Source organism: Papio anubis, chromosome 12 (assembly GCF_008728515.1).
Source record: "Papio anubis isolate 15944 chromosome 12, Panubis1.0, whole genome shotgun sequence".
Taxonomy (NCBI): domain Eukaryota; kingdom Metazoa; phylum Chordata; class Mammalia; order Primates; family Cercopithecidae; genus Papio; species Papio anubis.
The window spans coordinates 63,591,971-63,608,220 of NC_044987.1; the positions used below are offsets into that span (position 1 = coordinate 63,591,971).

The 16,250-nt window shown below is 37.1% G+C and overlaps 1 protein-coding gene across 1 annotated transcript; it reads right to left on the reverse strand.

Annotated features, from left to right (window-relative positions):
- Positions 1 to 9,696: 9,696 nt before the first annotated feature.
- On the reverse strand, positions 9,697 to 10,302 carry OR51F1 (olfactory receptor, family 51, subfamily F, member 1). The gene is given in 1 exon segment (NM_001168826.1): positions 9,697 to 10,302. A coding segment is annotated over 1 exon segment (606 nt).
- Between the last annotated feature and the right edge of the window lie 5,948 nt (positions 10,303 to 16,250).

The following is a 16,250-nucleotide window of genomic DNA, read 5'->3' on the forward strand; positions in this document are numbered from 1 at the left end:
CTGGGCTTGGTCTCAAGGCAGGCCCACAGTCTTTGCCTGATATCCTTTCTGCGTTCACTACCACCCAGTTGGCCTCTTGCTAGTCAAATCTTAATTTCAATTGCTAAAATTCATGGGTGTAAGTAGACATGAGTTGGAATCTGTGCCTGAAGGTTTTAGGAATAGATAACAAAGTCCTTATCCTTATCTAGCTTCTAAGTAGTAAGAATACTCAAGATGAAAAGTATTTTATTTTATAAAGAGGAATATGAAGTCAGATTTTCTAGATTATTACTCATCTCAGATAAAGACAAATCTGGAGTTAGATCCTGTGTTGGAGAAAAATCAGTTATCATCATATGATTTGTCAAAGCAATGACTACCAATACAATCTCCATAGAATGACAGAATGATATTTCTGTGATTGAAAATGCCATGGATTCAATTCATTTAACTAATTAATTTAATTTATTTACCTCTTTATAGAGAAGGATTTAGGATGGATTCTTTACTATACTTTTCATGAATTTAGGAACAGCATCTGTGGAATGTTACAAAGCTAACCACCTACATGTAGGCAAAGCAATGACTGTATCAAGTTCATGATGACCTGAGGCACTGAGATAACCAGCCTTAATGTTTGGGGCTTGAGCTGAAATATGAGCCAGGTGGAAGGTGGGAAAACAGATGCGAGGATGGATATAATATTCTCAGAAAGAAGAAAAATTAGCATTGAGCCAGTTTCCTTGCTACATATCTCTACATGTGTAACTTTAATAGCATCATTAATAGGCTGTGACTGATATTCTCATTTTTCAGGTGAGGTTAGAGTGAATGACTTATTGAAGGTTTGCATTGATAGATTTCATGGAGCCAGTGTCTGTGTCTGTCTGACCCTAAAGGTGTGGTCATTTTACTGTGCCACTCTATCTCTCTGGTGTTGAGAACCAAATTAAAAGGAAATGCATCAGATTGATGCAGACTTAAGAGACAGAATAGAATAAATGTGCTGGTATAGGTGTAAACCAATTCAAAATATAATTTAAGTAATAGTGAGAGTGTGCCAGTGACTGTAGTTTGGGATTTGGTTATTATATATGGCAGGAAATATACACATACATAAGTATAACTTTCCTTTGATTAGCTTAATGTATGAAAACAAAACATCTATATGGAATTCAGGATTTCTGAACAGGCAACAGGACCATAGAAGTGAATAAAACAGTGGAGGGTGAGTGGAGTCAGAAGCTCAAAGGGCTTAGAGGTCAGGGACCAAGGGTAAGCGGGGAGAGCCTTACCTTTCAAGGTGTGGAGAATTGGAAGGGATACAAATAGTGCTGAAGGAGCAATGCCAGAAGACTAGATGAATTTTTGTCTTTAATTTCACTTCCAATAAATTCTTCCTTGTGTTTATCTATGCCAAATCACTCATGATGAAGTTTAAAAGTCATCAAGGGCATTTATTAAAGACACAAGTAAGTCCTGTTTCTGATCTGAGAGCAACTACTTGATTTGGACTTTAGAAAGGGAGGAGAGATTGCCTTGCTCTTACTTAGAGTGGGGTATATGAAGGTGACCCATTTACTTCTATGAATGGAAAACTTTTATAAGGAATCTTAATTGTAGAGTCATTTACTCAGCTGGGATAAGTGTGTCTCTGTGGAATTTTTGCACCACTCTGTTACACTGCACTTCTTTTCCCATTGGATCAGTTAGCTAGCATCAGAAAATTTCGATGCTTAAGTGGAGAAAAATCGCATCAGGGAAAATAAACATATTGACACAGGAAGTTTGTGTTTGCACATTTCAATTAGAAATGAAATTGAATCATTTCTTTGGAGATGGATAGTGCATTTAAGATGAGAGTCTAGTACTTTTTCTTGGTTTTTGTTCTGCTATATGTTTCTTGTAAATAATCTGTTATATAGATTTTTGTGTAAAGTAATTTGGTTGTCAGATGATTTGGAAGTATCTCCAGGCAATAGCATAATGCTAGTTCCATAGTATATGTATTTTAAATATCTATTAGACTGAGCAAATGGATTCCTACAATTTGGAAGCAAGCTACAATATAGAATGATCAAGTCGAGGGCTCCATGGGAGCTGACTTTTCAACAGAGGAAAGAAGTTTTAGCAGGTTGGGAACTCAAGTGGAAGCAACTACCAGGAAAAAAAAAAAAGACCTAGCTTTTCCTCAAGGATTATATTGATTACCTTCTGTATAGTGATTACTGTTTTCTAGTCAGGTACATTGTATTATTTAATCTTAGCTGTTCAAGCTAAAGCAAACTTCAATATTTACTTGATAAGTACTGATGAACACCGTGCTCGACACAAAATCAGTGGTCAGTAATTTACTAAATTAATTTATTCCCCTCTCTTGAAGATCTAGTCCATAGTATAGAAAAGAGAATTGTATGAACAAACACAATAGAAGTCATTTTATCCAACTCTATTTTGGTTAATAGTTAGGTTTGCTTTTTAATAAGGTTAATTACATGTAAGAGTCAGAAAAATAATTTTAACGTACATTGAACATTTTATGTAAGTTTCCAACTTACAGATGTACTTTATTCACAATATTTTGATGTAGCATTAGGGCCTTTTAATATAGTTTTGCAAACTGAAATTCCATATCATCTTTGCATGAACCATGTCTTTAATACAAATTATGTTATAATAATCAAGATAGTCAAGGTAAAAGCACTGACAGCCTATAGATCACTTATTGGGACTAGAGAGAACGTGCTATTTAGAAAATAAGCTGTAATTATTCAACTGGCAGCTATCATCAGGCAGTATATTTTCAGAGGAAGTGAAACTTCTGTTAATCTAGCAAGTTTGTTCAGTAGAACTTATATAAAAATCGTTGTACTTGTTGCTTTGTTATACCCTTTTAAAAAAGTGGAAAAACAGAGAAAAAGGAGACTCACTAGTATGGGAGGCAAGTAGTTCACATATTTTCTTTGCCGAGAGTAAAGTTCCAAGAACTCTGTGTTGTATAACCAGGAAACCTGAAAACTGGTCTGCTAATAACTGTAGCTCAAAGAAAAGACATAGCAATGGTTATCAGTTTCTTTTTCAGCAAAATAGAGTGGTGGCACAATCCCTGAAAATTTTAAAGAAAAGTACACAGGATTGGGATTTAGTATCTTCTTGGCAGGTGAAATTTATTTACAATTTGGAGAGCAAGAGAAAATAGTGAAGCCTATATTAAACAATATTACAATTTCATTATAAGATTAATCTTACATCTGTGTTGAGGATAAATTAGAATAAGGAGAGTACTTGATAGAATGTGCCTAGAGAGAGATTCTGAAGACACAGAATGGTGAATCAGGCAGTGAGAAATTACATAAAGTCTGCATCAAATAAGCTGTATTTATGCTAAACGTTACCAGTTTGAATGGTGAAAATAGAGAGAAAGGCCACAGCGGACATTGACCAATGAGGCTTGGTTGGCTGAACAAAAGGTGGCATCACAAAGGGAGATCAGAAATGTTCAGTTTTCAGCTTTGATCAAATAGAAATTAAAACAGAAAGACATGTTGCCAGAGGTCTGAGGAAGGCATAGTCAGGTTTCTTCAATGAAAGCATATGGCTTTAATTACTTTACATCTTTCATGATCAGAAATAATGTCACTCATCAAAACAGAATCAGATTACTAATAAAAGAAACTAATTAATTTGGTTTTAGACTTGCTGAATTGGGGGAACTGAAGGGCATGTGGATAATTTTGGTAGGACGACATGGCTAGAAATGCTTCATGAGAGTATATGCCCTTCAACAGCGTGCTGTATTTATTTTCATATGTCATAGTGTTGATAAATACTAACTCAGCAAATACAGAATGAACAAATAAATGCATAATTATGTGGAAATTAGTTTTGGCTAATGGGTTTCTTTTCTGTTTAACAAAACAACAGTGAGTAAGGAAACAGACAAGTTACTGTAGATTGTAGATGATTTTGTGCATTTTTTAATTCTCCTAAATTGTCACAGATTAATGATTATTAGTTATCTTAAAGTTTAATGGCATGTAGCACTATTTGTTATTAATATTAAAGTATTTAGTATTAAATTTGATTTCTAAAATAAAAATTAGATTCCTAAAGTTGTCAGAATAAGTAATTATATAATGTCATAAACAGGAGAATTTTATAAAGCATGTAAATTATACAGAAGGGATATTTTATTGTGCCTCTGTCTAATAAAGTAAGATTTTAATGTTTATTACTTTTTAATCTTTTCTTCAAAATGTCTCATTCTGTCTCTGTTGACCTGCAGGAAAGACATGGCAGGTTAATACATTTGTTTACTCCATAATTTTATGTAACTGTTTTGTTATTCATCTAATCATGATTTTGTAATCCTTAGTACTTTTGCCTTAAGCAGTTTTGCTAAAAGGGAAATTTTAAAGTTAACAATATTTTTTTGCTTATTCAGTTTAATCCCTAGGGTAATGACCATTGCCTTACAATATATGTCATAAATTAAATGTTCTTAGTGCACTTTGTTGGATAAAGAGAGGTATGTGAGTGGTATTGGCTAGTTCTTTGGCAAAAAATATTTCCCCTTTTCTGATAAGTGTCCCCAGAATAGAGATGGGCCCAATATACTGGGCCTGTGCACATGACTTGATTGGTTAATACTAGACAATTAGGTATGTGACCCAAGCAGAGCTAAAGAGATGCTCTCTTGTAAATTTGTTTGAGTTCTTTGTAGGTTTTGGATATTAGCCCTTTGTCCAGATGAGTAGATTGCAAAATTTTCTCCCATTCTGTAGGTTGCCTATTGTTCACTCTGATGGTAGTTTCTTTTGCTGTTAAGAAGCTCTTTGGATTAATTATAGATCCCATTTGTCAATTTTGGCTTTTGCTGCTGCTGTGTGTGTTACTTTTGAGATTGTTTTAGACATGAAGTGCTTTGCCCATGCCCTATGTCCTTTGTAGGGACATGGATTGCAGCTGGAAACCATCATTCTTAGCAAACTATCCCACCAAGAACAGAAAACCGAGACACCGCGCTTCTCACTCATAGGTGGAACTGAATCAATGAAAGGATCCCACTTGTGGACTGGAAGGGGAACATCACACACGGGGGCCTATCATGGGGAGGGGGAGGGGAAGGGGAAGGGGAGTTACATTGGGAGTTATACCTGATGAAAATGACGAGTTGATGGGTGCCCCAGCAGGTTGATGCTTACAACAGCATGGCACAAGTATATATATGTAACAAACCACCACTTGCGTTATGCACATGTACCCTAGAACTTAAAAGTATAGTAATAGCCAAAATAGAATTAAAAAAAAAGAGATGCTCTCTTAGGATAATTTTTAACATTATATTTCAAAATAATTTCTGAGCTACAAAATTTTGTACAAAGAATACTAACATTTTCATATATCCTTTATGCTGAAACCCCATTTCCTGAGTATTTGAAACTTCAAGGGAGACACATGAAGACATTCAAACGTCTGTTTAGCAACCCACAGCTGCTCTGGCTTCTCTTTGTCTCAAGGTTTGGTTGTTTGGCTTCTCCTTGTAACTCCTTCCCTGTTTTCCTCTTAATTCAACAAATGTGATGCTTATTAAAATATTCTCTTCTTATGTCACAGTATGGGCACCAACAGCCCTAGTTCATCATCATATTCTATGTAAGCCACATTGCTCAGGAGCTGTTTCTAGGCAATCACTGGCCGTGGCAGAGAAACTGAGGAAGGTCCATTTCTAGAAGGCATAGAACTCTGCTGACAGGTGTTTTGATTAGAGGATACCCAATGGCCTTGACTAAATCTGTTCAGAACTGTGCTACATTCTAGGATGCTTCTTTCTACCCAAACTTCCTTCCTTCTCTCTTTAACTCAAGGTCAAGCCTACATCAAAGACTGACAGCTCCTGCTCCTCTGTTCTTGCCTTCTTTTTGTAGTAAATATTATCTAGCCTCTTGTTGGCTGCTTGTCTATTTTCAACCAGGGAGTTTATGCTCTATTATCCATGTGCACACCAACTTGCTTGTCTACCCTTCAGATCTTGTTGGTTCCTATGATAATTGTAGCTCTGGCTTTTCGTGGTTAACCACTGCTACCTGGCTTCTATTATGTCAAGGCCTCCTCATATGCATGGGTAGCCTGGCTTGGTGACCGCAGGTACTGCTGGCCTCCATGATCAGTGGAAAAGAGTTACCATTCAGCTTCTTAGATATGCTGGTATCATTTTCACAGCTCATTTCCAGTGGCTTCTGAACGATGTGTCCTCTGTGCCCTTTTATGGAAAATGTATGGTGAGTCTTCCACCTTTACACACTCTTAATCTATTCCAGCATGCACACTTTCATCAGACTCTATATTCTTTCCTTTTCCATCTACTAGGGCAGCACAGTCATTTCCAATATGCTGAATGTTGTCCAACACTTTTGCTAGCTAATTGTCACTCAGTAGTAAATTAGCCACTTTCCTTGGTGTTCTTCTTAAGGTGTTAAAATTCGTATTCCAACAGAGAACTAACCAGGCGAGGTGGCGGGTGCCTGTAGTCCCAGCTACTCGGGAGACTGAGGCAGGAGAATGGCGTAAACCCAGCAGGCAGAGCTTGCAGTGAGCTGAGATCCGGTCAGTGCACTCCAGCCTGGGCGACAGAGCGAGGCTCGGTCTCAAAAAAAAAAAAAAAAAAAAAAAAAAAAAAATTCGTATTCCAAATAAATGCTCCTTTATTGATGTGTTCTTGCCAATATAGTCTTCTATTCAGACCTGCTTGATCAACTATTCTCACTATTCAATCCTGAGGGCATTTCATGGATTCTTGCCATAAACTGCTTGCTAATTTTTGCTATTCTTCAAGTTATAGTCACTTTCTTATCTTACTAGGCCCAGCACATTCCCAACAGATTTATGCTGGAATTTAATGCCAGTGTTCATTCTGGTGGTCAGAACAAGAGATGAAGGGAGCTCCAGGAGAAAGACTTATGGGAAGTGATGGAAATGATTGTTCTTACCAGAGAAGTGTGGGCTACCTCTGCAAGCTCAAGTATTATAAGGATTTCTGCATAATCAGTGTCTTCACGGGTCACTCACCCAGGTGTTCCTACACAATGTTTCATGGTACTACATTTTTCCCCAGGATACAGACGTAACATCGCAGACCTGCTTGGGTTGAGTACAGTATTTGAGGAGTTCTTTGACTCTAACAATTAAATAGAAATAGTCTTAAATAAGTTCATTCTTTCTGGCTATAGATTTTCTGTTGCTACAATAAAAAGTGATTTAATTAACTCACCATGAGTAAAAGGGTATCCTTGCTTAGTGTAGCAAATGGGCTATTTGGAAATTTATTTAGGTTACATCGTTAATTTTCCTCCCTCTTTCCTTTTCTCTTTCCCTTCCCTCCCTCCCTCCCTCCCTCCCTCCCTCCCTCCCTCCCTTCCTTCCTTCCTTCCTTCCTTCCTTCCTTCCTTCCTTCCTTCCTTTTTTCATCCCTTTTCTCTCTCCCTTTTTTCTTTCCTCCCACAGTTTCTCATTCTCTATTACCTTCATTTTTGCAGTAACTCTGCTTGGATAAGGTATTATAATTTACAAATTTTCTGCTGGTGGCTGTGCTATTGGTTTGGAATATTGCAAGGGGTGCTTATTGTGATAATGTTAGTGTATATTACATTCTTTTACCACATCTATCTTTCTGATGTTCCAAGCAGCTAACAGGCATGTAGAATTACTCAAGAAAAAGACTCTCACATATAAAAGTCAGAAAGTGTAGCCAAATTTGTAAACTAAATCGATAAACAAATTCGTTTACATAATGGCATTTTTCTATCAAAAGGTGTTTTTAAAGCTACTAACACAAATTTTATAATCTATGTTCACTTGGGGAAAGCTGAAGAAGAGATAAAACAGAAGAAAAAAAGGTTTGTGTTTCATAATTTTCATGCCTATGTACAGATAGACCTTAAAACTCAGAAGATAATTCTTCCATGAATAGTAAAATTGTCATACAAGATTTCTGCCTTTTTTCCACAGAGTTTCTTACAAAATAGTCCTCTCCAGCATGCACTTTTGGATACTCTTTCAATTCAGAAGTCAACATAAACAAAGGGTAAAAATTTACTTTTGTATTATGAATTATCACCCCAATAAGTCCATTATTTCATGATTTTTTGTTCATGTTGATGTTTGACACACAAGATTTTAACCTTTGTGAGTGCACAGTAATAATTTTTATTGATCTTTTATTTTTTGTTATTTCCCATGAGGTCAAACATAAAATATATCTGCAGTCACTGTGTGCTGATAAACTGAATATTTAAAAACAGAAAAAGTTCTCAATGCTATTAAATTAAATTGGACAATGTTTATTATATAAATATTTAAAAATTTTTACCAGTTCACATGGTATAAACATTATCATTATCAGTGATTTCAAGCTACTAATATGGCATCCTTTAATGCATAGTTAGAAAGATATGCAAAAATAGGCTCTTGTAAGCTGGTGTGCACTCTATCCAGCACACTGCTGCCCTCAGTATATGTGGGGTACCTGGAACATTTCTTCCATCTATCACTACTTTCCAGTGGCAATAAAATTGATGACTACCTTTAGGTTTCCATCTCCATTTCCCTCTGATTTTGTTCTGCCATTATAAGCAACTGACAATTTTAAGCCTCTGTCTCTTAAATCCAAAGAGTTACCATAAGTTCTTTTTCAGAAACCAAACATTTTGCGTCTGTCTCTGTAAAACTGTGTATAGGTGAGAACCATGAATTCTTTACCTTGGTTCTTTAGCTGGTTAAGGAGTCACACAGGTCTTTAATGACATTTGTGAAAACTCTGAAAATTATGGAAAATAATGTGAGTATGTTTATCTATGAGGAAAGGTTCATAAATTTCATTAGTTTTCTAAGGGACCATAGTGCAGAAAAAGGTTCAGAACATCTGCCCCAAACTTCCTTGTAATTTATTTTACATTCTTTTCTAGTTCTCTCAAGTTCCCGTTCCCTGTGATAAATTAGCAAGTGTGCCTCACCCCTAAAGCTTTCCTTTGGACTACCTAACACTGGATAATGACTTACATGCCATGGCATATCTGTTCCTACCTTTTGTATTATGAATTACCCATGAAGAAAACAGCTAAAGTATATTCTAAGAAGGTTACTACAACTTTTTAAGACAAAGGATGGAACCATGGATATCCAAGTCTTACTTTTGATCTTAAAACATTTCTGCTACATGACTTTGGCAGAGTATGTAATACAGTGATGAAGAGCATAGCATTTGAGATACAGAACACCTGGGTTCAAATCTCAACTGTGCCTCATGTTATTCACATGGCCTTTGGTAGCCTAATGGCTGTAAATCTGTTTCATCATCCGTAATATATCACTAATAGTAATATATGTTTCATTTGGCTGTTTTGGAAGAATAAATGGAATATGTCTTAAAAGCAGTTAGTAGAACACCTAGCCTGAAACAAAGAGTCAATACATGTTAGTCGCCAGGAGTATTATTTTATCATTTTATTATTGTTATTTTCCTAATTACACTACAAATGTCTTGGGTGATATACCATACTTATATTTTATGACCAAATATACAACATATTTACTATTTGTTGTGTGAATGAAAAATGTTTTAAAAACCCACATGCAATAGGTAGTAAGAGAGCAAGTGTGCTTTTCTACAGTGCAAGTCATTTATGCCAGGTTTTTATCAAATGAAACTATGTCTGTTCATTTTGGAAGCAGCAGACTGAGCACGGCCTTGTGGATCTGTCTTGTTTCTACACTGTAGATGATGGGGTTGAGCACAGGGGGTAAAAGCAGGTATACATTGGCCATCACTGAACGGACCACTCTGGGGGCTGACCGACCATAATGATACACCAAGGACAGGCCCAGCATGGGGAGGTAGAAGATAGCAACTGCTCCCACGTGGGAGACACAGGTGCTGAAGACCTTGTGCTGTTCTTCAGGGGAGGCAATTCTGAGGACAGAGTGAATAATTAAGATATATGACAGGACAATGCATGGCATATCTATTCCAGTTGTCAGGATGAGATCTATTAATCCACAGATGCTATTTGCCCGAATGTCTGAACACGCTAATTGAATCACATCTGGAAGGTAACAGTAGGAGTAGGAGAGGGCATTCATTCTACAGAAATAGAGAGGCTTAAGGAGCAAAAGTAGTGGTAGTATTAGTACTGTAGCACGTGTAATCATCGGAAGACCCATCTGAATGATTCTGGAGTTAGTGAGAATGGTAGTGTACCTCAGAGGATCACAGATGGCCACATAATGGTCAAAGGCCATAGCCACCAGCACCCCAGATTCCATAAAAGTGAATACATGAAGAAAAAACATTTGGACAATGCAGCTATATAGACTGATTTCACATGCATCAAACCAGAGGATACCTAATGTCGTTGACAATGTAGAAACAGTTAAGCCCAGATCAGTGGCTGACAGCATGGAGAGGAAATAATACATGGGTTCATGGAGACTCTGCTGGATAGTGATGACAAACAGGATCATGCTGTTCCCAGAGAGGGCAATGGCATAAAAACAACAGAAAGGAATGGAGATCCAGGCGTGGGAAGACTGTAGGCCAGGAATGCCAGTCAACAAGAAGGTTGGAAATTTAGATGTTGAGTTGCTTAGGATTTCCATGGTGTCCTGGTTTTGCAGCATTTGTCCTCACAGTGCTTCCATCCTACAGAAGTGATACATTACAGTGTTATGTAAAATATTTAGATAAATTTTCTTTTGGTTAGGAGAGTTATCCAAGGTCATAGATAAGATCTGCATCATTGAGAAACTTCTAAATTAAATTATAATATTCATCTACAACTCATAATCAGAAATAGTTCACAAAAATATGTTTTTGTACTGTAAAATTGAAGGGAAATATGTCCATATGATTTTATACATTTTCATGATAGTGTCCATTTACAGAATATTAAACTGGATCGTATTGTAAGATGATTTGAATAAAGACATAGCTGAGAAAAAAATAAGTATCTTCATTTACAAATATTTTGTGAGTACAATGAATAATAGCCACTGAAAAATATCCATGGTTCTTCAGTGACCATGAGGGTGTGAATCTGCAGACACATGATAATTGCCAGTAATATAGTTTTGGGAGTTATCAGTGTATATTTATCGTTTTCATCCAACACTATAGGTGAACAACTTCAGAGACTAGAATTATAAAGGAAAAACAATGAGGACACAACTCTCCAGAAGATTGGAATGCGCTATATACACTAAAGCAAGATGAGACTTGTTTTATGGGAACTATGAAAACCAAAAGAGGCCTGGCGCGGTGGCTCATGCCTGTAATCCCAGAACTTTGGGAGGCCGAGGTGGGTGGATCATGAGGTCAAGAGATCAAGACCATCCTGGCCAACATGGTGAAACCTTTTTCTCTGTGAAGTATTTGGGGGTAATTTATTGCTGTTCAAAAGTGTAAAGTGATGGATGCTGGCTTCAGGATCCAGTAGACGTTTTCAGGAGACAGCGAATGAGAAGGGCAATTGGCTCAGTAAACACTGAAATGCTGTATTGCCTCTTTCAAGTAAAATTCTAAAACTAATTTTGTCGATTAATATATTTATATTGTTCATGTCAATTCTGGGGAGAATTAAATTAAATAATAGCAGTATTCATGAGTATAATGTTAGTACTTTTCAATCAAGCCTTTAAAAAACTAGTTGTTTCCAAATTCATGAGAGTAAATATTCTGTAGCAAGGATACAAGTTACTGTTCCCTTTATGCTAGTTTTTTATGGTTTCTTTTAGATCTCCAGTTGTCTGATTTTCAATTCAATTGAGAAACATTATGAAAATATTTAAGTATGAATTATTAGAGGTTGTATATCTACATGTTATATGGATCGATGAAGACAGGGCAAACCCTCATGATATCTGACTTTTCTATAAACCCATATGACTGTTTGTGAATAGGTAACAAAGTAAAAAGTCAACACAATAAATACATCTCTCTACCTTCTTACCAGCTTTATGTGGAAAGAGGAACATTCTCTGTCTCTGCTAGATGAGGAAGAATAGACTACAGTTCTGGAGCCATGGACTTTAAAGTCAGGTGGAATTGAGCTGTGAGATTATTTGTATGATTTAGGTCTCTCTGGGGCCAAAGACAGAGAAAAAAAGAAATCCCCCCCTCTCTCTATAAAAATTTGAGGGCATAAGTGTGCAACCCCAGAGGGTTTTAGTTACCAATCCAAGTGACCTGTGGTCACAAGGACATTAAGTGCAAAGGAAAATTAACCAAATTATACATATAAATAGAAAATGTACACTGTTCATAGCACTGGGGAATAGAGAGAGATGTACATCATTGTCTCTGGATTATAAGTGTGCTGGCAAGATAGGAAAAGAAACCACTGTTCACTGGGATCATTATGGTCATGATAAAGAGGGAAAACTGTACACCCCAGTCCCTAGGCCCCTATACCTACATTTCCACATTGAACCATAGGGAGAATGATAAATGTCCATTCTCAAATCCATCCTTTTTCAAACACTAACTGAGTTTTCCCCCAGGAAATGTGTCAACTTCTGCTATATTAATTTGGTCCTGTTTTGCTAGTAGCTAGGGTTACTGTGAATGAATGATGTTCTCATGTGCATGTATTCTTGCTCTGTTCCTTGCTGTTTTCTTGCATTAGTATATTCAAGGACCTGATTCCTGGGAGAGTTTTTTCATTTTTGTCAGTGTGGGCAGTTGACTAATGGATGCAGACACTTTACAGTCTACTAATTCTAGGTTCGTAGGAAAAGTCTCACATTCAAACCTTTTGTTTCTCGTTTATACAGAAGCTGCAGATTTGTGGAGACAGTCTTGTTTTTATTTAGGTATCAATAATACCAGCAATTTGTTCCTCACTCAGCTATTTTTATTTGATTTCTACTTTGCTATTATTCCTATGCATTCCTGTTCGAGTAATTTTAATGGTTGAAAGTATGATGGGTTCAATTCAAGCACTATACCTCTACCTGGCATTCCCATCAACTGTTTTGACTGACTTGATACTTCCATGACAAAAATGAACTATAATCAAATCATTTTATAAGTCAGAAATAAATAATTAAAAGTTTCACCTGTGTTGCCCTCAAAGAACTAACTGTCTAGTTTATTCCCAAATATCTGTGATGGTCAGATTGTAAAATAATAAAATAGTCCCTCAGTACTCCTGCCTCCTTGGACTCAGTCCGTGTTTATCCTCTGCTCTTGAGTGTGGGTAGGACCTCTGACTAACTTCTAACCAGTAGAATATGGCAAAGGTAACATGGTATCATCACATATATGTCATATAAAATCTGTCTTTGGTGAATCAAGATTCCATGTTTGTGGAAGATTTCTATGTGACAAAAGACTAAGAGTGGTCTCCAGCTAACAACCAGCCAAGAACTGAGCATGGCCTCCTCTAGCCAACATGTAGTAAGAAACTGAGTCCCTCATCTCAAAAGGCCACAAGGAACTACTAGAATCTGGCAACACCTCATGAGCTTGGAAGGATAGCCTTCCACAATAAGGCCTCAAATGAGACACAGCCTTGGAGAAAACTCAGCAAAGCTGTATTCAGACTCCTGACTTACAAGAATTCAGAGATATAGTGTTCGTGGGTTTTTTTTTTTCTAGTTGTTTTTTAATTTTTAATTTTATTTTTAGTTCTGGGGTACATGTGCAGGATGTGCAGGTTTGTTACATAGGTAAACATGTGTCATGGTGGTTTGCTGCGACCATCCACCTATCACCTAGATATTAAGCTCAGCATACATTAGCTATTTTTCCTAATACTCTCCCTCTGCCCCCACCTTACTCCCTGACAGACCCCAGTGTGTGTTGTTCTCCTTTCTGTGTCCATGTGATCTCATTGTTCAGCTCCCACTTATAAGTGAGCACATTCAGTGTTTGGTTTTCTGTTCCTGCATTAGTTTTCTGAGGATAATGTCTTCCAGTCTCATGCATGTCCCGGAAAAGAACATGATCTCATTCCTTTTTATGGCTGCATAGTACTCCATGGTGTGTATATACCACATTTTCTTTATCCATTCTATCATTGGTGAGCATTTGGGTTGACTCCATGTTCTTGCTATTGGGAATAGTGCTGCAATGAATATACATGTGCATCTTTCTTCGCAACAGAAAAATTTATATTCCTTTGGGTATATACGCAGTAATGGGATTGCTGGGTCAAATGGTATTTCTGGTTGTAGATATTTGAGTAATCGCCACACCATCTTCCAAAATGGTTGAACTAATTTACATTCCCACCAACAATGTAAAAGCATTCCTATTTCTCCACGACCTCACCACCATCTGTTTTTGACTTTTTAATAATGGCCATTCTGACTGATGTGAGATGGTATCTGATTGTGGCTTTGATTTGCATTTCTTTATTTTTATTTTATTTTTTTAATTATTATTATACTTTAAGTTCTAGGGTACATGTGCATAACGTGCAGGTTTGTTACATATGTATACTTGTGCCATGTTGCTGTGCTGCACCCATCAACTCGTCAGCACCCATCAACTTGTCATTTACATCCGGTATAACTCCCAATGCAATCCCTCCCCCCTCTCCATGTTAGGCCCCAGTGTGTGATGTTCCCCTTCCCGAGTCCAAGTGATCTCCTTGTTCAGTTCCCACCTATGAGTGAGAACATGTGGTGTTTGGTTTTCTGTTCTTGCGATAATTTGCTGAGAATGATGGTTTCCAGCTGCATCCACGTCCCTACAAAGGACACAAACTCATCCTTTTTTATGGCTGCATAGTATTCCGTGGTGTATATGTGCCACATTTTCTTAATCCAGTCTGTCACTGATGGACATTTGGGTTGATTCCAAGTCTTTGCTATTGTGAATAGTGTCGCAATAAACATACGTGTGCACGTGTCTTTAAAGCAGCATGATTTATAATCCTTTGGGTACATACCCAGTAATGGGATGGCTGGGTCATATGGTACTTCTCGTTCTAGATCCTTGAGGAATCGTCATAATGTTTTCCATAATGGTTGAACTAGTTTACAATCCCACCAACAGTATAAAAGTGTTCCTATTTCTCCACATCCTCTCCAGCACCTGTTGTTTCCTGACTTTTTAATGATTGCCATTCTAACTGGTGTGAGATGGTATCTCATTGTGGTTTTGATTTGCAATTCTCTGTATGGCCAGTGATGACGAGCATTTTTTCATGTGTCTGTTGGCTGTATACATGTCTTCTTTTGAGAAATGTCTGTTCATATCCTTTGCCCACTTTTTGATGCAGTTGTTTTTTTCTTGTAAATTTGTTGGAGTTCTTTGTAGGTTCTGGATATTAGCCCTTTGTCTGATGAGTAGATTGCAAAAATTTTCTACCATTCTGTAGGTTGCCTGTTCATTCTTACGGTAGTTTCTTTTGCTGTGCAGAAGCTCTTTAGTTTAATAACATCCCATTTGTCAATTTTGGCTTTTGTTGCCGTAGCTTTTGGTGTTTTAGACATGAAGTCCTTGCCCATGCCTATGTCCTCAATGGTATTACCTAGGTTTTCTTCTAGGGTTTTTATGGTATTAGGTCTAACATTTAAATCTCTAATCTATCTTGAATTAATTTTCGTATAAGGAGTAAGGAAAGGATCCAGTTTCAGCTTTCTACTTATGGCTAGCCAATTTTCCCAGCACCATTTATTAAATAGGGAATCATTTCCCCATTTCTTGTTTTTCTGAGGTTTGTCAAAAGATCAGATGGCTGTAGATGTGTGGTATTATTTCTGAGGCCTCTGTTCTGTTCCATTGGTCTATATCTCTGTTTTGGTACTAGTACCATGCTGTTTTGGTTACTGTAGCCTTGTAGTATAGTTTGAAGTCAGGTAGCGTGATGCCTCCAGCTTTGTTCTTTTGACTTAGGATTGTCTTGGAGATGCGGGCTCTTTTTTTGGTTCCATATGAACTTTAAAGCAGTTTTTTCCAATTCTGTGAAGAAACTCATTGGTAGCTTGATGGGGATGGCATTGAATCTATAAATTACCTTGGGCAGTATGGCCATTTTCACAATATTGATTCTTCCTATCCATGAGCATGGTATGTTCTTCCATTTGTTTGTGTCCTCTTTTATTTCACTGAGCAGTGGCTTGTAGTTCTCCTTGAAGAGGTCCCTTACATCCCTTTAAGTTGGATTCCTAGGTATTTTATTCTCTTTGAAGCAATTGGGAATGGAAGTTCATTCCTGATTTGGCTCTCTGTTTGTCTGTTACTGATGTATAAGAATGCTTGTGAT